Source organism: Rhea pennata, chromosome Z (assembly GCF_028389875.1).
Source record: "Rhea pennata isolate bPtePen1 chromosome Z, bPtePen1.pri, whole genome shotgun sequence".
Lineage (NCBI taxonomy): Eukaryota > Metazoa > Chordata > Aves > Rheiformes > Rheidae > Rhea > Rhea pennata.
This window is the reverse complement of record NC_084702.1, coordinates 61,565,750-61,589,029: the sequence shown is the minus strand read 5'-3', so window position 1 is coordinate 61,589,029 and position 23,280 is coordinate 61,565,750. Positions and strand designations below refer to the sequence as shown.

Here is a 23,280-nt window from a genome sequence, read left to right as displayed (position 1 = left end):
GAAGAAATTAATCTTTAGGTGTGCACACGACTGGAAGTAACCAAGTTAGTGCAGCTTAATGAGTTACTATTAATCAGTTTTAATTGCATTAACTGACACATGTAAGCTCTTAGCTTGTTGCAAATGAAAATAAAACATGCTAGCTTGAACTGCTTTTAAGCAGCAGTCAGTTGGTTGCTTGTTTGTCCCTACTCCATACATTTAAGTGTTGAGAAGAGTGATGTTTCATAGGAATAAGAACACACAACTTTCCATGTGAATCTCCTTCCAAGGAGGGCTGACAATTTCCCCTCTGAAAGAAAACAGAGCAGAGCTATTGAGACGAGCACCAGTGCAAGGTGACTTCTGCCCCAAGGCAGCTTGCTGCCAGCCAGCCACAGAAAGGCTGTCTCAGGTTCAAGAGTTAGAACAGGGGGTCCCCTAACCAAATTCAAATGCCCCTATACGTCTGTATATAAGAAGCACAAGAAGGCAAATGAGTGAAACACACGAGAATTTCAGCCTCCCCATTTGTAGAGAAGGAACTCCACAGTTAACACAAAACTAGCATCATCGCAAACATACAGAAAGCTCTTTGTGCTCCAAGGGATGAAACAAGAAATAATGTTCTTGTGAAATCAGTTTAGCCTGTGCATGTAGGTGATCACTGAGCTGGAACATGCTCTGAGAGGTTTCCCCAACAACAGAGTTCCCTTCCTCCACATCACTCCCATCCCAGCCTTCGCTCCTGCACGCACACGCGTGCACACACAAAGCACACACGTGCTCCCTCCCTCCCATTACCGCAGCAGTAGATCTGGATAGCAAGCCTGGAGATGAGTGTTGTTATAATTTATCTGAAGTCTCAGCTACAAATCTTTTTTGGTACTGTGTTTTTAATAACATGCTGTCTTTGAGGTCTGAAGAATTCAATCTTGTTTGGTTAATATCGGAGCAGTAAGTATCTTGCCATGTTGTTTCAAACACCCATAATTTCCACAAGAAGAAGGGGAAAAAAAAAAAAAAAAAGGGCAGCAAAAGCCTGACACCTTCAAAGAAGAAGTGAGTGTTTTGTAGTAAGAAGTTCTATCTGGAAAATGATTAGTTTTTAATGATCACATACAGCATCAATGATGATTCTGTGTTGTCTGAATGTAAGATAAAATCAATTTGCATTTCATCAAAAAAGTCCTGAATAAACAAACCTATGTGGACACATTTTAAAGCACCTGTGGGTCTCCTGAAATAAAATGCTGATCAGAAAAAGGCTTCTCAATGAGAAAATGTTCTCTTTCTGTTTACAGAATAACTGAGTTCATGATCAACAAATGAAGTTTGCTCAAATGTCTTATTTAAATTTAAGCAAACTGGTTATTACTGGGTTCTTTGGTTTAGACTGCATTTGTAAAATGTCCCAGGCAATCGGAAAGGACATAGTCTTTTTCAAATTATTTTTGTTCATAATTGTAAAAAAGTGATTTACTCATTAAATTATTTAGCTTAATCTAAGCCGAAACATGATGACTTATTCAATTTAAAAGATCTTAAAAGGAAAAGCAAAACCTAGTGAAACAAAATATTGGTCTGTCTTTCCTAAAGTCATATAAGTACTTTTTTTGCAGTGAATAAATAAATGATTCAAGTAAACATTACTACAGTTTTTTACTAAAAATTGTTTTAAAGCTGAAATTAAATAGAAAATATTTCATCTTAAAAGCTTTTTTTAAAGAAGGCTTGACTTTTAGTTTAACTGGCTCATTTCAGCTTTTCTAAACAGTTATATCACAAATGCTGCAATCTGAAGTTTAAACAGCAGTTTATTTCAAATGAAAGACAATTTCTTCTAATTTGTTAAATTGCAATATGATTAATTTGTTCAGTAACTGTGTGTTTTTTCTCCTAAAATCTTGTTCAGAACTTTTTGCAGATCAACTTTCAGAGAAAAGGGGTTTTCTCTCCCTATCTTCAGATGCATACTCAGTGTATTTTATAAATATATCCAGGCCTTCCTGGCTCAGGAGAAAAAAAAAAAAAAAAAAAAGGCTGTATCACTAGCAATTTGGCTTCCTGTTCTGGATGAAAAAATTGATCTTCATTTTATTGTGTATCAGTGGCTCAGATGAAGCTTTTTAAGAGTCCAGGTTTGCCATCTTGGTATGTCATTATTTTTAAGTACTTTTCCCTTTATGAATACAATCCAGATTGAATACAGTACTTTTTTTCACTTTTTTTTTTTTTTTTTTTAACAGAACAAACAATCCAGAACTGGAAAAAGTGTGTACAAGTTCACCTTAAAAATTCCCTTCCTCTGGGAGTTGTTCCACACGCCACTTAAATGGATATTTCAGTCCACTTGCAGCTTCAGGTCAGGACCAGACCTGTCAGTCACTGACAAATAAGGCAACACCCCATCTTGGAATTTCCCTTTATTTAAGGCCATTTTTGCAGCCAGAATAATTCTGTTTTTCTTTCTTCTCTACTATTTGCAAAATTACAGATTATGTTAGCTTTATTTTGGGGAAAAACCTCAAACAAATTTAAAATCCCCCAAGTATTTCTCCAGCTATTGAAAATGGGGATAACTAATCCTAACAAAACAGCCCAGAATCTCTCTATGCCTATCAGAGTACAGAGGCTCTCCTTGTTCAAAGTACATTTTAAATTTATTATTCAAAGAGAGGACTTTTGTTTTTCTCCTTGGTAAATGTGCAGCCAAAGTTTACAGATAGAAATGGCACAATGTAATCTATAAAGCTGCATGTCCACTAGACAGACACAGGATTATAATTATAGTTATAGTAGTTACAGAAGAAAAAAAATATCCTGCTGTAAAATGCATCCTCTTCATATTTGTTTTATCAGGGACTGTGGCAGAGGGATGCTGCTCTCAGCAATCTGGCCAGTGATCCCTAGCACGAAAGGCATAAGATGTATTTCTTCTGCTTGCTCTGCCTGGATTTGCCGGTCCTGGGCAGCAATAGCAGTGGTAAGCAGGCAAGTTTTAGGTAATCAGGCCACCTCTGCAAGACGTTCACATTCAAAGCTCCCTGCTTCACTGATGTTTTCAAATATAAATGAGACATTTCTTCCACTATGACATTGATGATTTCGCTCATCTTTCAGCTGGCTTCTCTTCCTTCTTTTCTCTGTGTTGTTACCATGACTACTTTTTAACTCTTTCTTTATTCTCCTCCCCTTTAAACTTGTCTTCCTCTCTCTCTCTCTCATCGCAAACTCTCCCCTGTAACTCCTCACATCGGCTCGCTCATCCTCTCACTTCTGACCCGCACATCGTCACGTCTCTGCTGAGAGCTCCGCAGCCGGGCTTCACAGCACCACTGTGCCTTAGACCTTATATCTTCCTCTCAAAACCACCTGCCTCTCCAGTTCACAATCTTGCATGGCTTTTGTTTTAATCTTCTCACATCTTGTCCTCCATCTATTTCTTTTTTTCTTGTAGGACCATGCTATTTCTTTCAAGAGCTGATTGAAAAGATAGGTTATTGACTCTAGTCCTTTTGATTTGTTTTTCCTTTCTGATCCGACAGCTGCCTTTTCCTGCCTTTTTCTGTGCATACGTGCACTCACGTTTGGCCCACACGCTTGCTCTCATCTTATCTGCCTTGCAGTTTTTTGTTGCTTTCCTCAGCTACTCTGTAAGAAATGTTTTAGTACCTCTGATCTTAAGAACTCTCCTTCTCCCCCTTCTCTGCACTGTTTGTGCTACTTTTATCTCAGCGCACTGAATGAACTCTTCAGCTGCTCTCTGACGTCTCTCTAGCCCATTACTTTGGCCATAAGGACCCCATATCTTCTTCTGGGGATTGTTTCTGACTGTATCAATCTCTTGATTAATATCTGATGGTTCAATTTCAAGTTTTTGCAGTAGAGGTCATCCTTTTGACCTGGATTTGCAAAGAACCAAGCCTGATGGAGCTCCATTCCTTTGCCACAAATAAAAAGAATAAATAACGGTAGAATAATGAATTTAATACTTTAGTACTGCCATCTCTTGGCTGTCTTTGATCATGACACCTCAAATTTGATTAATTTTGAACTGTTTTCATCTGCTGCTACTGAAATTGAATGTATTACAGTAAGCACCCTACTTATACTAATGAGATTTGAAAATATCAGAAGTATTTATGTTACTTTAAAAACAATACATTTGTTTTCTTCCAAATACAAGATGTATGCCTTCTGCTGTATATTTGGCTTTAAAAAGTTACATATTGAGGCTGAGAATGGAAGCACTGGAAAATCAGGGGATTCCAGAATTAATTCACCTATACTACCTGAATGATGTGTATGTTTTGTTGTATATTTTTATTCATGCATAAGAAACCTACAATACTTAGAATAAAGCATGTATATACAAGCAAAAGGGAAACAGGACAATTTCAGAGTGATCTAAATATGTATGCAATACTTTCCCTGACTGCTCTTCCAGCCTCCAGCTCTTTTTGGAAAGTCCTGACCCAGAGTGAGATTATATTTAATATTGTAGGTAGGGGTGTTTTTCCATGAGCACATTCAGTTTCTCCATGAAGTCATATATATAGAGCTTTGTGGTATTTTTTTCCTTATTTGTTCTTCAATATTTTCTTTTTAGATATCCTGTCTTTCATTGCTTGGTGTTTTTGCTGTTTCTGTGATATAGTCAAGTTTATTAAAGTTTACTGATATATGATCAATATTCTATAGCTTAAATAACTTGCTCTTTATATTTCCTGTTGTGTTCCACCCTAAACATTAGCAGCATTAGTCACCTTCTTAGTCCAGCAGCTCATATATGACAGGAAACTCTGGAAATCTATCCAGGTGTGAAGTCTAATTAATTTAATACATAGATGTGTTTTACGAAGATTTTGAAAGGAAGAGTAGATACAAGTATCCAAAAAAGAAAATGTGCTCAGTATTTCAGTAATTAAATTGTTTATCCAATTTACTGCCATATGCTGAAATATTATCCAGAATTCAAGGAAATGCAGAAGTGGATTATGAGTTCAAGGATGGAGCACTAATTGAATTTTTAATTGAAATGACTCATGTAAGCAGAGCAGGGACCTGGATTGCCCCTCAGAATGTGAAAGTCTTTCCAAATGGTATCCTGACACGGATGTCACACTAAAAGCCTGACTTCTGAATGCCTAAAAGAAAGGTAGAACGTCAGAGGAAGACTAAGGGTCTCCATTTGCAAGTGAAATGCATTTTTCTATACTGCAGGGCAAGAGGATTGGTCTCTTTCTTATTTCTCAATCAAAATTGTTCCTACTGGGTATAAAGCTTACTAAAGTACTTAAAAACACAGGGCTTAATTGATATAGGAACCTTACACAAAATCTCCGCAAAGGCATTAACGTTGCTTATCTTGACACTTAAGTAGGAAAAAAGTTATTAACAGATGGACTAATCAACATTTCTGCAAACAATACATAGGCTGAAAATAGGAATCCTCAGTTATAACGTCTGCAAGTTTTCACTCATTATTATGAAAAATATTTTCCTTTGACCTGCGTAATGACTTTTTTAAAGATGATGTTGTATTTTGCTTCAAAAAACAGCATTTATAATATCACCATATTTTTAATACTTTTGACTTGCATGGTCACTAGGGGTCTTTCACAACCCTGGTCAGTTATTTTAGTGGTTTATAATTGAACCATAAACACATACTTGGCAATAAAATTTGGAATAGAATAAGCAAAAAAAATATTTAGTTATTCTGCACTTATACTTCTTGTAAGTGACTAGAAGCTAGAATATTTAACATGTTTTTAGTTTTACAAATAAACAGAGATTTGCATCTGACTGCCACTACTCATGCAACTTAGAATCTACATACACTTGCAAAGTATGAATCACTAGCAGAAAATACACACATCACAGAAAAATAGTCAACAGCAGTGAGATAGAAAAACTTTCCAAAAACTTTTTGTTAAAATTTTGCCACTTAGTTGACAAGCTATTTGAAACATTTTTTGCCTCTTTTGAATTTTTCTGCCAGCTGTTAAATCTTTGCTCTGAGAGCCTCACAATCACTTCAAAGAGGCAAATATGTCTAAACTGTAACAAACAGCTATTGTGCTGTCCACAGTTGTTATTACAACACAAATTGAATTGAGGGTATCTTACAGACTTTTCCATCTCCTTAATTCGATGAATTATCAACAATATATATTTTAGGGAAAAGCATACTCTTTCTCAGGAGTGAGTAACATATAATTTAATTTAACATGTGGTTAAGCTGAAAACAATTCCTCTGCCTAAACTGGGGAAAACGAGTAAATTCTTAAATGCTTCAGCGTGCAACTAGTTATGCAGGATTTATACTAAACTAACTTTGATTGTTGTAAAAACTTTGTAAAAATTCCTAGTGCAAAGAAATGGAATCTTAATACTAACGAGCAGTAACTGAGTTTGTATAGGTTGTATTGAAAAGAGCTTAACAGCCAAGATATCAAAGTTCTTCAGTGTTTTGTCATGTTGATATTGTCTTGATTATTCTGTCAAAGCTAATACAGTGTATAAACACATCAAGTACACCCTCGCAACGTGGTTACTTTCAGAAAACTGCAGAAACAAATATGAGCTTGACTAAACAAATTAACAAACAACAATTTTCCATGACTTGAGCAACATGAGTGATTATTGTCTTTGATTCTTAAAAGAAATTTCTTGTGGCTGGAAAAATGTTAGCCCAATGACAGCACAGGAAAAAACATGGGCTAAAACTATTTTTTAAAGTACTTACATGTCACTGGCAATGGAGGAGTTCCTGGACATGGACTTTGGAGAAAGGTCATAGTCACTGTCTGACCGGTAAAGGAAAGACTCCCTACGTTGACTATGGACAAAGTTTGCCTGAAGAATTAGCCCTGAGCCAGGGCTTGTCATGGGATCCAAGGGACTTCGTCCCGATGATGTGCCATTGTCTACATCGAAACTGCAAAAAAAAAAAAAAAAAAAAAAAAAAAAAAAAAAAAAAAAAGAAAAGAAAAAGATGAAAAGATGTATGCTATTGACATATGAATTTTTAAAGTAAAGAACACTATTCTGACAAATTTAGCACCAGGTAATTGCTTCAGTTAAACATGGGAAAATCAAAAGCCACTCAATTTCACTGCTAAGGCAAAAACAAGGAGTACAAGAAATATATGGTATAATTGCTGATAACCAAAAAGAACAAGTATGAGGAAATTTGGGAAAGGAAGAAGCCAGTATGAGCAATATGGAATATATGGGCTATATGCTTCTCTGAATGCAGGGTGTCTGTGAGCTCTAAACCTGAAGAAACATGATGTTTCATTGTGTTCTTCCTCAGGCCCCATCTCTCGTGGTCTGGTACCCTCATTACCCTGCCTCCCACTCCCAACACTAATATTTCATTACGATGTAAACATTTTAAGAACATAACTTTGTCTTTTCTCAATGATCAGGAATCAAATGCTGGAGTATGGTAAATGTGTATTTGTGAGTTTGTGCACATTTGTATGCACTAGAGACAGCTGCTATTGTATAGCAAGAACAAAGAAATGACTTCTGCAGTTACTGCCAGCAGAGTAACTTCTGTAGCTCTTCTACCTATTGCGTTTGATAGAGAGATAAACAACTGTACCGTCCCTAAGGAACACTGCTGTCAGGAGGGGCTGGGGCAGGGAGAGGGAAAGAGGGGGGGAAGGTCTTTCACATAGTCCCCGACAGCTCCGCGAAGGGCTCTTGAAAGCACAACAGGGACCTTGAATGGGACTCCGTAATCAGGCAGAAGCTAGCGCGGGGGGAACAGCGCCGAGACGATGTGATGAACACAGGTGCTCATGGCAACCTGTGTTGCTTAGCAGCCTGATAGCTGCTGTATGTACCATATGGAGTCCTTTTGGAGCATGTCGCTCAGTTTCCAGATTTAATGAGTTGCAGTACACAAACAGTGTGAATTTAGGAAAGCAAAATAATTATTTTCCCCAAAAACTACTTAGAAAAAAAGGAAGAATTCAACAAATCAACTTGAAGAGAGGTTTTCAAAACAGGTCACTTCAATAAATCCTAAAATATACACTTCTTCCCAAATTTGATTTCTTTTCATTATGCCTGAGTACTTCTTCTGGGTTCTCAAATATCCTCCTACTACAAGACACTATGTGTCTCAAATTAACTGAACTTAATCTGTGCTAATGAGCATTCTGCCACTAGTCTGCTGGTGATCACAGACAGCTCAGGCACCTCTGCATTTCAGATTCTCTTTCCATTGGATGGTGATAAAAGCTTTAACGTTTTCAGGATTGTTTCAAATCTAAAACTGTCTTTTGTGATCCACTCACAAAAATATTGAAAAGGCTAGATATTATAAATATTAGAGTAAAATATCCTTTACAGCTTATATTGCCATATGTTAATAAGCACATTGCAATTACTTTTAATGTGACTATTATTATTTACTAGTAATGAATAACTTCTAGTTGGATTTCCTGAGTATATCAGGAGCACAAAAAACTCACAACACCTATGAATTTTTGGAACATTTATGAGGTCATCGTATTCAAAAATGAAAACACTCTTATTTAAGTATCTAAATAAAAAGGGTTTTCTTCAAGCAGCTGTAAGATAACACAAGCTCCTAAACAATACACAGCATGTGTGTCTTTTTTCAAATGAGGACAGATCTTTCACATAATTTTAGGTCAAATAGAAAATGATTATTTTACTCCTGTATGCAGTAATACTAACTTCTGTAATGATACTTAAATATATATATATATATTATATATCCTTTTATCTATCTTTTAAAATATATATATGCCTGTCTGAAAGCTCTAACTTTCTAGCCCTAGTGTGAGATGAGACACAGGCCTACCTCCAAAGTTAGAGTAGTAGAGAAATAAATGAAGGGAACTATAAGTCAGTCTCACAGCAGGAAATGCTGAGTAAGGAATATTCTTTTACATAGATTTTCTTAACAGCAGATTGTTCACCAGTCAACTGAAAAAAAGAAGTATTTTATTGGCTTAAACGAACATGTGAGTTTGTTTGCAGATTTAGGGGTTTTTTTTGGTTTTTTTTTTCCCCTTATCCTTTGTGGAGATATGAATATTCTGTTACCAGTTTTATTTCTCCTGGTGAGGACCTATAGCACCTTTCAGTGAATGATTTCATTGTCAGATTCAAAAATATTTTCATTTTTAAAAGCTTAAAATTTATAAGTTTATTGGATAAAATTGCAGATTTCTCAGTTGTGTGAGACCCTGTGACTTGTTCTTCTAGATAACAAGTATGCAGAAGATCTGCACTGAGCTGCTTTGACAGGAATTTTATCCTGTGATACTATATTATGTCCACTAGATGGATGTCAAAAGTAAGGAAATGGATCCAGGTGTATCAGCTAGGATTTAGCTCATACTGTTCAATCAAAATGTCTTTCATGTAAATATACATCAAGAAAAAAAATGTTCAGTGCTACAGTCAAGCAGGAAGTGTGAATACAGCATTGGTTTGCCAGATACACGTTTATATAAAAAGTCTGTAAGATGCTACAACAGTTAAGTGTTTTGTTTAGCTCTTAGTTACGAAGACATTTGCTAACAACACTTTCAGACACAAAAGATTATGTAAAACTAAATGAAAAATGTGTTGTTACACTGCTTGGCTTGAATCACAAGGTTCATCTGCAAGAACTGGAGCTGCTAAGCATGCTGCACCAAGTGAACAGAGATTCAGAATGAAGAATTGAAGACTTTCACCCAAGTTGTTTGTCTATTGTTTGTATATATGCTGAAATACTTTAAATTTTAAGTTATAGAATGGGACAGATTCTTCATTTTGTCTGGGCAAAAAGTGCAAAAAATGCGTAGTGGTTGCTTCATTTTTATCTTCCCACTCCTGTTAAGTTTTAAGCAGCAGTGGGGAATATGCTGTAAATCTAAAAGACTAGGTTCACGGACAAACTGAAAATAGCAAATCTTCGTGCTATTTTCTCCCTAGTATGTTCTCTACGTCCTCACACTTACAGTGGAGGGTGCTCTTTTGAAACAAAGGAGCAGTATAGAAGTTGTTCCTGAAGGCACAAGAACTGTTCTGCCACCTTTTCACAGGCAGAATGTGATCATTTAGAGAGAGAACTTTCCACTGGAGTTCTACAACTACCTTCAGGCACTTTGCATGACATATGCAAAGCTAAGTTACTATTTTTGACGGGAGCATCTGGCACCGAACGCACCACACAATTGTCTATGTTCAGAGAAGTTTGCTGCAACTCCGGAGGTGCTAAGGTTACGACAGGCCAGGACTAATCCAGCCCCTTCTGTGTGTGCATTTTGACAAAATGGTTTATGACATGACTCCCTACTGTCAGTCCTTACAACCTTCCTTGTTCTGAGTTCAGTGATGACAAATGGGATATGAGATGAAAGTTCAGTCTTATTTCCTTTTTTGGCCATTCATTGTATTTCCATGTCTTGTCCACTAGCTATCACCCAGATAAAGAAGATGAACTCTCCCAAGCTCCCTGTAAATATTCACAGCTGATCTTGCCTGTGCTCCTACCAGGACAAGAGGCAATAATATCACAAACAATCTTTCGGAATATTATTAATGATTTGCTTAAGGTGATACAGGGAACCTGTGGCAAAGACAGGAAAGGTTCTAGTTCTCCTGGACCCTACATCTTAGAAGCACTGCTTCATTGGTAACACCACATAACTTCTCTGCACAATGAAAGAAAACCTCTGTGGACTTCCTTTTGAGTCATTAAGTAGTTCTCTTCTAATTTCTGTCAGGTTGCTAAAAAGAAGCAAGTAGATCAAAATATGTACAAAATATCACATATAGTTACCTAAGAAGTAATGGTATGATAATGAATGTGCATAGGAGCTCATAATTGAGGCTGCATAGAAAATCTTAATGCTCATCTTCTTTATTACTGAGAGCTTAGCAACTTAACCTTCTTTTTAGTGTAGTTTTATTTGGGCGTTGTAGAGAATTTAACAGCAGTAAAATAGGAAAAGAATTAATTCATTCAAAAATGAATTCAGGGGTTTACTAGATCTTATAAGACACACATTACACTCCTGATAATAGCATCCCTTACAAATGTCTCCCTACCTCAACCTCTCTGATCTTGGACATTAAAGGGACAGATATAGGTAGAAGTCAGACTAATTGATCCTCTAGGGATACTCCGTCTTTTAAGACCATTTGTAAACATTATAGAATACCAAGCAAGATCTAGAGAAGGAAATTTTGTTTCCTGTCACAAGAATCTTGTCCTAGTGGCAATCAATCTCTCCAGCCACCTTTCTGCACAACAACCATTTCACTTTCCCTTACTTTCTAGATGTCCTGTCCTGTATTTTTACCTGGAAACGCAATCCCACCATCAGACAGAATGGGTACATATCGCACGGCAGCTGTAATTCACTCACAGAAGTGCCATTCTGTAGTAACTTCCTTTGGACAGCCCCCATTTATAGCAAGAAAGCACAGCAATAAAATTTTATTTACCTCTCCAAAAAAAGGGTAAACTATTTATAGCAAGGGTTCCAGGACAGGAGCCCATAGGTAGGCATCTGCAGTGGAGGAGATGGCCTGTGGCTACTGCAGAACCGACGGGGTCGGACGGGCCCCTGAACTGCAGGATCCTAATTCGTTCCTTCGACTGCCTGTGGCTAAGGCTCACCCTGCCGGCGCCGGGGGCGGCCACGGCAGGCCGAGCCCCGCTTGCCTGCGCGGTGTTCGGGGGCTGAGAACAGCAGCGAGCAAGGTCCCCCGGCCGGCCGCCGCCGCGCCCGGCGGGCAGGAAAGGCCACAGCGCGCCCGCTCCTAGGACGGTCGGCACAAGGCTGGGCCAGGGAAGGCTCCCGCCCTGGGGGCCGGGGAGCACGGCGCGCTCTCACACCTCGTGTGTACGGCTGTTTGGGTACGCTGGACATCCACGGGTCTCAAAGCAAAGTGGGAGGGTTTACAGTTTTGCTCATAGATTTGTTGGCTGTATTCTGCATTAGTTATAGATTATTTTCATATTTTGTGAGGGGTCACAGCTACTGTACCTACACATTGAAGGTAGTTAGTTTCCATCTGTGTTTAAACACTAACTACGTTCACTGAATTCAGTGCATTCAGCTACAAATCTGTCCAAAACCTCACTAATATACCACATAACTATTTTTTTGTGAGATTTTAGACAAACTTTAAATAAATTAATTAAATAAGACTGCACAAGCACTTTGATTATGTCTTTATGACTTCCCTCAGGCCTCTTGATTTCTTCTTAATAAACTGAGCATTATATTGAGCCAGCAGCTGACTCGGATGTCTCCTTTGTTGCCAGAAATAGTTACCCAATGACTACTCTAATAATAAAGGTCCAAATTTACAATTTTATTCATCAGAAAGAAACAGGTTGTCAGCAATCAGCCCCTACCATAGACTCCTGTCGGACTGTAGATATTAAATCGGTTAACGTGCAGTATCAGAAAAAAAAATGTAAAAATAAATCAGTGGGCTTCTATAATTGAATGGCAGGCCGGAAATTTATTTCTTATGTTAATTCTCTGGCCAAGACCTTTCAAAATACTTCCTTTCTGTCAGTGCCTACCCAGTGACGCAGGAGTGACCACATCCAGTTTTCTCTTGATTTTCCTTTCTATCTCCTCCCACATGCCTAGTAAAAAGCAAAGAGCTGAGGGAGATGAACAACAAAAATGACAGGGAAACACATTGACATTTTGGAAGAAATATCATATAATCTCTCCACATTTGAAGAAAAAAATCTTTATATACCATCTAAATGATATTTTTAATTCCTCTCTAGCAAAGTTAACAAAATACTTCCACCTTTGCTGCTTGCATATACGCTCAGTGAGTTGTAACCAAATGATATTAAAATAAACTTATGATCTAAATCTGAATTTTGTCCTACCACTGTATATAGGAGAATTCAAGCCAACTATCTACTTGTGGCTTTGGGTTTCCAGTGAAGTAATTCACCAAGCAAGCCCTATGATTAAGTCCATTTTTAGAAGCGGTATGGATAGATTTTCCAGTAACAAGACTGCAAGCAAAAGAAGAAAATGTGTCATTTCATGAAATTTCTTCCTTTTAGCATCAGAGCTTGGCTTTTTCTCTTGGCATAACTGTTTTAGTAAACACTTGGAGTGTAACGCAGCCTAAAACTAATATTAAAAACGCAGAAAGCAGAGTGAGACACCCTGAGTATGACGAAAAATACAATGAAGCAAAAAGATTTATGAGAATTAGTCTACTCAAACATACTATCAAAGGAACTCCAGCTATGCATTTGAGCTTCTGTCTCATCATTTCCTAGCAAGAGACTTAGGAAATCTAGCTAATCTCTACAGAAACTTTTTCATGCTCTGTTATAAGAAGTAGCTTCCTATGATGACTATTTTGTCTCTTTGGGGATTTTGCTTTGAAAAGTCTCCTCATACTAAATCGTAGGCGTACTTTTCATAATGTCATCTCGTTATTCTTAGTTTTACCTCAATATCCATGCATCTTTGGTATATCAATCCTTTAAAGCCTTTGCTGCATCTATTAAATCAACTTGCTTGTTATGCCAAGCCATACTAGGATTCTTTTCATGATTCTTTTCATTCATTTCTCGTTCTTGCCTGATGATTTTTATCTCTGAACTCGCCTCTTGCAAGTTAACATCTTCCTAGTAACATGATCTGCAGAGATGAATGTCAGATTCCAGATACTGTTACATGGATTATATCTTCCTTGCTTTGATATTTCTTTGCAGTTTAAATACTTATCTTATTGCAGCATAATAAAAATGTGGGAGAAACAAAATACAACATAATTTCCAAGAGATGTCATAATCTGACAATGCTTCTACTAGTTTTAAGTCACTTTGTATGGTTTTTCTGATCTAATAATCCTATTAGGACTAGTACTCCCATTTTCAGATAATAAAATATGGCCACCAACATATTAACTCTTTTCCACAAGACTTTTGGGAAAATCTCTGGTATGTCAAAGTCTAAATGAGGAAGTCCGCAGAAAGTATTTAAGAACAAGAACAATTTTTTCAGAATTGAAAATAAAAAAAGCTGAAAAATAGGATCACTCAATCCAAACATGAGAAAGAATATACAGCAAATCTAGTGGAGCTCCAAAGCAACCTTCAGACAGCTGGCCCTGCCTGCGCCATCAGTGGACTCTTATTGCTTAGTCATCTAGTAAACTCCTGAGTATATTTGTAGGAGTGCTGCCTCAATGGTATCTGTGGTTCTCCGCTTTATTGCTGTCATTATTTAATTTACATTCTCTGAGTCACCATTCACTTAAATCATTATAAAATATCATTTATATTATGAATGCTCTTATTTTCAGTAAGTTATCTTTTTTTGGGCCGTATACATTAAACTACCTTCGAAATCTTTTAATAAATCCCCTTACCTAAATTCTTCAGCTTTACCTAAGTTCCTCTACCTACAGCAACATTTCCTTTTCCTTTGCAAGGGTGAGTGTTGATTCAACTATCTCCACATCTTTTTTTGTACCAATACTTTCTAAGCAGTATTTTCAACACTGGGATATAAAACAAGCTTGTATTGAGTACAAGAATATAGTACACATTTGCTGAAATTCAGGCTGATACTATTTTTTCCTTATTTTAAATACACCTGAATCAGATCTCAAAGCATTTCAAATACTTATCTTGCAATATATTAAAAATGCAAACCATCCATCAAGCATATTGGCTAATCCTAAATATAATGAAAAATAAAAGTCTTCCAGAAAAAAAAATTACTTATAAAAATGATTATAACATCATGCTTGAGAAGCAGACTGCTGCCAGAAAAGGAAAATCCAATTCACTGACAGAACTCAGCCTCCTGTTTCAGTGAATCCAGTCAGATCTCATTACCAGAAGTGGCCAAATTGCTTGTGTGTTCCTTCTCAACTAGTGGTGTGATGAAGCAAGTATGCAGGGAAAGAAGCAGCTTCTCAGATGTATCAATAAATCAATATCCCATAGTACTGCTGAAAGCAAACAGAACCCAGGAGAGAGGTGTAACAGCTCCCCGGGGCTAACACTGCCATGTAATTGGAAGCTGCCTGGAAAACAGGACCTTCTAAAAAAATCTTCATATATAACCGTTGTGAGAATAAACACTTCGAGAGGTCACAGAAGATACAGATACATGTACCCTGTGTTCAGTGGCAGGGGAATTCTGAAAACAGTGTCCTGGCCAGATACAGATTTGGGGGGGGAGGGGAAGAAAAAAAATAATAGGTATTACTAGTTATTTTCAGTTTATTATTGGAGAATGAGTGTAGAGGGAGGTCCCACAGAACCTGAGCGTGCAGACTTCATGACAAAAAGTGATCCCTCAGCATCACCCAGCTCATAATCTTTGTCTTCTCTCCAACTGAGCTTCAACCAACCTCTGCTTAAAAAGTTTTTCTTCTAGATAATGGATAAAGGCTGCGAGCAGAAAGGACCAGAGGTAAGAAGGGCTGTAATCCAAACCATTCATACAGTAAATCTGCACACAGAAAATAGGATATATTTTACCAGTACTGTAATTATCACTTACATGATGGCATCTATATTTTAATACCTACAGGGTAAAAGCCTTTGAGCTTCAGAGCTCTACAATTTTTGTAGTCAATGTTTTTTGAAATTCTTTCACTGAAATCCTTTCCAATTCTTAACACATTCAATTCTGAACACATTGGGTTTTTCTGTACTTTTTATTTTACCAAATGTTCTATGTTATTACTCTCTGCTACTTCCCTAGACTTCTACTAAATTTATCAAGGTCCACATCTTCATGTCTGGGCTCACAAAATCCTAGCTGTAGCTTTGCCACACACAAGCAACAGCCTTAAAAGGGAAACAAAAAGGTCAGAAGCCTGACTTGGAAGGACGCCGAAGCTGGAATATCTTGAGTGTATGTGCTCATGCTGTATTTTATTTAGATCTTTAAATAGTGATGGAAGGCTCTGAAGCACATTCATTAAACAAGCAATATGTCCAGAGTGATAATTCCAGTCATTAATCCAAAACAAATTATAAGCTACAACAATAGATCTTTTTTGATTCTCTTCATTGATATTTATTATATTATTTTATTGTTATATTATGTTATTATAATACCTGATAACATTATTTAAGAAGACTGGCTAATACTCTACATTGTAAGACTCCATTTCCATTCTTTTTGCCCGTATCAAATTCTGGCCAATGGTGCCAAAATCTTCCTTCTGAAATCTTTTTTGGGGAATGGATGAACTGCTGATGAGAAAGAGGCAGAGAAAAGTACATTATATTCACTTTAAAAAGAATGCTGGAAGCAGTTTTGTAAGATATTCTGGTGACTCATACTTTATAGCAGAGACCTAGAATGTAGCCAAGTGTCTACAACACACTTTTTTTGCTGATTCTGTGGATATCTTCCTAAATTTCAAGAAGTTCTAAGTTTAGGCCAATCTTAACTCAGTCACATCACATATACATATTATAAAACAATTGTAAAACTCCTGGCTTGCTCAGGGGAAAGAAGGCTCTGTGGAACAAATTTCTGTCAGTGGGATTCTTGTCACATTTACTGCAGAAGGTGGGTGCTGAAAGAGGCAATGGACTGCAAGAAGGTTAGAAGTTTTATCATCAAGACCTGGAGATAATCTTTGCCCAAGCTGCAGACCACCCGTCTGATCCTGGGATAGTCACTTATGTGTGTTTCTTATTCTCAGGTTATCTACTCAGATAAGCTGTTGCCTGAGCTGTATGGGCATTGGTCCTTTCAAATACAAATGAATTTACAAAACAGGAGCAATTGTACTGGATGGACCATCAGATCCTGCCTCCAGAGTAAAAAGTGAATGTCAGTAGAAAAGGGTTACAACAGGGCATGTATATGTGATACTTCACCTACCCTCCCAGTCTGTAAGCATTCGCTGAGCCTTTCATAGGAACCTTGCTTTGAATATATGAATCATTATACAACAAGTAGTCCAAAAAATGAAGTCTTAGGCATCTCATTTTGGATACCCAACCTAGGGAATATTTCACTGTGAAAATATTCATCTCTGTGTTTCAATTCTCTCTTTATTAAGTAAAGATAGTACCATAGGAGTGCTGTGAAAATTAAGTTATTTATGTTTTAGATGCAAGAAGATACTATAGTGATGAACACCATAGAAAAGTCAATGAAAACACTCATAATATCTTTCCCAATAGGTCTGAATAGCAAGTTGCAAATAAAGCATTAGACTACATAAAGAACGGCAAGAAAAGATTAGAATACTGAATATCTCATTAATTGAGTTGTATTCATTCCATGCACTTGGTAAAGTAAAAACAGTATGGAATCATATTATTAAAGTCTGTGCCTTAATATTTACCTACAATAGGACTAAGTCAAGGTTCCAAAGTCAATCTCAGTGTTGGCATTTCCTTCCTTCTCCTGTGGTGCCTTTTCAACTGCAATAATGTGCATATGAGGCTATTATGTATATGTTTGTACACCTGCTGGAGAGATGCTTTTTCATCAATTATTACAGTAAAATAGTGCATTTATAAAAGACCTTATTTACCTAAACTCTTGCCTTTCCCATTGTTTTTCTCCTATTTTCTCTGTCAGCATACTGAAAAACCATCAATAGCTATTACTAGTAGACTATCACAGAGTTCAGATTTCAAATATAATGTTGCAGACTTGCTTTCTAATGGTTAGTGTATATATATATATATATATATATATGTATATATATATATAAAGAAGAGCACGTTCCATTTTGCTTATCATGCACATTTGATTAACCTCATGTTTTACTGATTTCAAGATCTTTAGAACATCTCATTCATAATTTCATTAACTACCATCATAATATAAGCATTTTTAAATTGAATTTTTTTGTGTTCCTATACTGTATGCAGTTTCTCTTACTAAGAGTAAGATCCCTATTCTGCACATGACTCTGCGAACAGGAACTCTAAAGCTATCAATATAGGGCTTTGACAAAATAGAGAACATATTATCAGCTGTAAAGTTACTACATATAGTAAACAACTCTAATGTGCTGAAATACCTAAATCAATAGAAGTCTACAAGTTTTCAAGAACCATTCCTAAATTAATTTGAAACAAGATAAAGCAAAACTCTAGGTGCTACAGTATTCTCATGGCCCACACAGAACCAAGCACATCTCACCAAAGAAATGATTCTTTCTCTATTGAAGAATATAGTAGCAAAAGTATCAGTTTACAATCTTCACTTAAAACAGTGCTAAGGTGTTCCTTTAAATGTGATCCTATAAATGGACATTCAATTCTCCAATAAGAACCAGTTACTGAATGGCATTTTTTCCCAGTATTAAACAAACTCAGGAACAGATTTGATGGGGTAGGCTGAAACAGGAACTTAAAAAAACCTTTTTAAATAAATGTGAGTGGTCTGGAAAGCCAAAGCTGTTAAAAATCACTGCATATTGCAAAACCAAATCAAGCATTCCTCTCACAAAGTGGTATCACGGTGTTTTACAAATATTTACAACTCAGATTGCCACATACAAAAATATGCACTTACAGACCTATCAACGCACACAAGGACAATTCTGGCATTTCCCAGCAATATGCAGCTATTTGTCAATTCAAGCCAAATCTAGAGAACGAACGTTGCGGGAGAGCAGATTGCTTGCTTACTGCTGTGTTGATTCAGCATCCGCCTGCCCTGCTCAACCTGCTTCTCTGCTGCCATGCTGCATCAGGCAAAATACTGCTGCCTTCCCTCATTCTTTACCCGATTTTGCAACCTTCCTCTAACACAAGGCACTGTGTACTTACACTACTAAAAGCTTTACAAAGTCTGGTCAAATCATAACACTTAAACTACATAGTTAGTTAGAATAAAATGATTATTAAACTGACATCGGTTTACAAATAGAAAAAACAAAGTCAAATCAAAGACATGAAGGCATCTCTCAAATTAAGTATTTTCCAGTGTTCAGGAAAAAATTGTGTATGCCTTATTTAACTTTGTGCAAAAAAAGGTGTTTGGTAACTTGATTCCAAAAGTCTTATTTTCTTGATACCGATGTCATTACTAAAATTGGGGCAGGACATGCCATAATTGCTGGCGCCACGGAGGTGATTATATTACTTTGGAAACATTACAAAATGTGCAATCCAACAGACAGAAAAGGAGAAATGCCAGCTTTTAGTACCAATGGGTACAGCTGAAAAATGAAAGTATAATGTCATTGTTTCTAGAACCAGCTTTGTCTAGTTTTTTTTTTCACTGAGATCTCATTATTCCATCCTCTGAAGTGTTCCCAGTCATATCAATAATTTTGCCAAATGTAAAGTTGCTTTCCAGCAGTTCTTTCAGCAAAACTCAATCTGCATGTCCGAAGCCCTGACAAGCCCATTGCATATGTGGACATGTTATACGCTCTCCTCGACTGACACAATTTATACCTGCACAATCAACCAACATGCATATCAATGGCTGTGGAGCAAAATTCCTATCAGAGTCTTTGGTTTTGTATGGTAAAAGAAAATAGTAGCTGAGAAAGCTTAGACAGACACAGGGCCCTCTAGGCAGCTGAGTAAGGAATACAATATTTTACTATATACCCTATCAGGAAATTCTTCATTTCATTCTTTTCCTCTGCAGGAATGAGGGATAATAGGATACAAAACCAGTTCTTTCATTGGATAAGTCATCCTGAGTGAACCATTTTATCCCCTTCTATGCTTCCATTTCTCTTCCTGCAAAATAGATACTTTGTAATATGCTCAGAGATCCACTCATAAAAAAAAAAAGAAAGAAAGAAAGAAAGAAAGAAAGGCTTAATAAGGCCTAAAATTAGTATTACTGGGAGTAGCAGTAGTAGTGGTACTAATATGGGAAATATTGTTCTTCAAGAACTTAGCAAAAGTGGATTTGGGGGAGAAAAGGAGAAATTTAGAAATTTTACTTATTTTTTTCTTGTAGGAAATGGTGGAAGAAGTATGAGGAATAGAAGGAAAGACAGACTTGCTTATTTATCTGTTTTAGTACTTTAACTTTCTAAAACCTTTCCATCATTAAAGATGGACTAGGCGAAGACATTAGACCTGGTATTTCTATAACATTTAGTAGCAACTGGAAAAGAAGGAAAGAAGGGGAAAAAAAGCTCATCAAAGGTTTTACTATAAGAAGTTTTATGACAGTTAAGGAAAAGAAAAAAAAAGTATTTTTTGCTTCAGGCCAGAAGTCCATCAGGATTTTTTTTTAATACATTTTTTTTCCTGTGCAATCTGCACTCTTTCATAAGGTTCAGGAAATCACTATAAACTCTCCTCTCAGGTGAAATCGTATGATTTTGATTTCAGAGTGAAAAAAAGGTATCAGAGAATAAAACAAATGTTAAACAATAGTAATTATTGCAACAGATTAAACACTGCTGAAGTCTAAAGGAAGAAAACCTGGCAGTGACCAAATCTATGCTTGGCACTCTGCTGCATAGCCCTACCAGACCAACGCACTGGCAAGCTTCTCTTCCTGTGAATCTGGTAATTCTGCCTAAACTAAGCCTCGACAGTACAGACTTTCCTGTATAATCCTTTTTTCCTCCCTCCAGCCATGGCTCTCCTCCGACAGAACCTGCCCATCCGTGACACAGACATATTATTAAAAATAATAGCAAATTAAGCAGGCATGCATACTTTTATTCTATGAAATTTGTCTTTTAGCATTAAAAGTTAAGGTAATAAAGATAGTGACTCCTTGTTTCTGACATCTTTAATGTGTGAATGAAGTATTGAAATTACCAGCAATAGTTTTCACTAGTAAACAAAAGCGTGAACATATGATTGCAACTTAAAAGCAGTAAGCATAAATTTTCAAAATATTCACGGCTTTGAACAAGTTGAGAGATTACTACAAGGATGCTTGAGACATAAACCTTTGCTTAAAACAAAACCAAATCCTCAGGGAGTAATTAAGGTATAGAAGAAAGGAGGGGAAATCTTTGTTCGTACTTTGGATATTAAAGTTCATTCAATTCCCTGATACCTGAGAAAGTGAAATAACTAATAATGAGAACATTCGTATATTTTTAAATCATAATGAGCTATTATGTTATACAGTAATGCTTCCAATTGCTTTTATGTTCCATCTTTCATGGAAAGCCAGATTTAATTTATTTTCCAAGCAGCAGCAATAAAGAATATCGTAAACTCTACAAAGATAAATTTCAGGAAATGGGGCCTCCTCTTTTCCTTCAATTAATACTACATCTGAGGCTAATTTAACATTAAAAGAACAAGGAGATAAGTCTGAAAGGAGACACTGGACTCGAGGCACACAGAGATGTTACAGTAATGTCAAAGAGGTTCAGAATGCTGCTCTCAAAACTGTTTTACAGGTTTATTAGGATAAAACCCATGACATGATAGAGACTACTCACACATCTGCAGAGCAGATGCGGCAAGCTAAGGCGGAATGGACTGGACATGCTCGTGGAGGAGAGAAAAGAAATATGACAAAGGATCCCAATGCTGCATGTTCTTCCAGGTTAACTCATAAACACTCCATTAAACAAAATTCTGCTTATCAATACTTCTCACACAAGACTGAAGGGGTGTGCTCTTTAGCACAAGCATATTCCAAGTACTGACAGCCCTTAGATTTTCTTCCCTAGTTAAAACAACCGTAATGGATTTTTTATTAGTAGTATCGGTATTAGTAGCAGCGGCAGTGGTAGTGGTAGTAGTAGCAGCAGCAGCACAAGTAGTAGTAGTAGTAATAGTATGTTTCTGTAGTTTCTTCCAAGGATTTTTGAACTGGAAAAAAAATTGTTCTTCATTTTGGATTTCTAAATGCCACTGAGTACACGAATAAAAATAAATTCTTATTTTGAAGCAAAAGCCCCAACATTACCACAATCAATATCTGGAACATACAAACCAGAGCAAGCAGGGAGAGCAGCTGGTCCATCTTAAGGATGAAAGACTTATTTAGCTTTCAATTACACAAGATAGTACTGGACTTCTCATTTCTACTATTCCCAATCAGTAAGAAAGTAACTACTGTTTAGGAGATTAACAGACTTCGGCTGAGTAAGCAAAATGTGCTAAAGAATTATGTACTAGTAATTGAAAAATGCATGCTTCCCACTCATCTAAAAGCATGTAATGACGCTGACAGCATAAATAAAAAATTACTTTTTATTGTTGAAATGAACAATTCTGATAAAGTTGCAACTGCGCAATATCAGTCACAAAGTTGTAAGTTAAATAATATTAACAAATGAAGGTCATCTTACAGACACAGGGGAGAATGCATTTCTTCTGGAGGAGGAAAAACTGCTTGGACAAGATCAAAAGCTGTGATAGCTTTACAAAATGTCATTTCCTAGTTATTCATTTCCAGCATTTTCCAAGAATGGAAATTCCAAGAAGAATAATACATTGCTTCACAGCTGTGAATGCCCTGCTTGCCAAAAATGTGACTGTAATCACTGTCTATGAATCAAAGACAAACGATGGCATTGCTGATAAATATGAGTAAGGACTTTATGGAAACTTAGCCCAGTAGAGCTGAACGTCGGTTTCAGCTGGAAGTGGTACGTATGCACGGGCTATTTAACAGCAAGCACATAGGTTATAAACTGGCCTGTACCAGAAGGAACGTAATCCTAAGAGATAAAATCATTTTAATAAGTGATTGTGGTATTTGTGTTGGCACAAATGTGAAGATTTTACGAAGGCTGACACCACCACTACTACCAGGGATCCAAAGAATTCTTCATAACATTTGTCCAGCTCAAATCTCTGGCCTTTAAAGAATGGAAAACACATGTCAGCAATTACGCCACTAGTCACAGCGTTACCAGGCATAAAAACAGTTCTTGTGCCAAAACTGACTGAGTCACTTCTTCATACATTTTCTCAAATGTCCTGGGCCATACATGGCATCTAACTGAACTGGTCACATCAGTGGCACTGAAACTCAGGCTAGCATGCTTCTTTCTTGAAGAGGACAGAATTCAGCACAGACAGCACTGAGGTGAGTATCATGGGATAAGCTGGGCATTAAACCAACAGCCAACACACACGTCAGCTTAGCCAGACTTTCCAAGAGGATACATGAAGAAATAAATTTCTGCAGACAAGTCTGGAAAGGCCACAGACACAGTACCGCTGCAGCAACACCACTGTTGAGCTTTAGCTCACTAAGAAAGGTATCATCTGACCAGCGAGCTTCAGAACTAACATGGACTAGGTCGTACTTTTTAAAAATGGTTAATCATATCATTGCAGTGCCTAAAACTGATCATCAGCAAGGT

The 23,280-nt window shown here is 36.9% G+C and overlaps 1 protein-coding gene across 5 annotated transcripts in view; it reads right to left on the bottom strand.

The window, feature by feature from the left end:
* PDE4D (phosphodiesterase 4D) overlaps nt 1–23,280 on the bottom strand; it is a 391,310-nt gene that overhangs the window by 107,114 nt on the left and 260,916 nt on the right. For all 5 annotated transcript variants that reach the window (XM_062600694.1, XM_062600695.1, XM_062600697.1 and 2 more), the window contains exon 2: nt 6,734–6,925. In XM_062600694.1, coding sequence (XP_062456678.1) covers nt 6,734–6,925 — 192 coding nt within the window. The remainder of the gene's footprint in view (nt 1–6,733; nt 6,926–23,280) is intronic.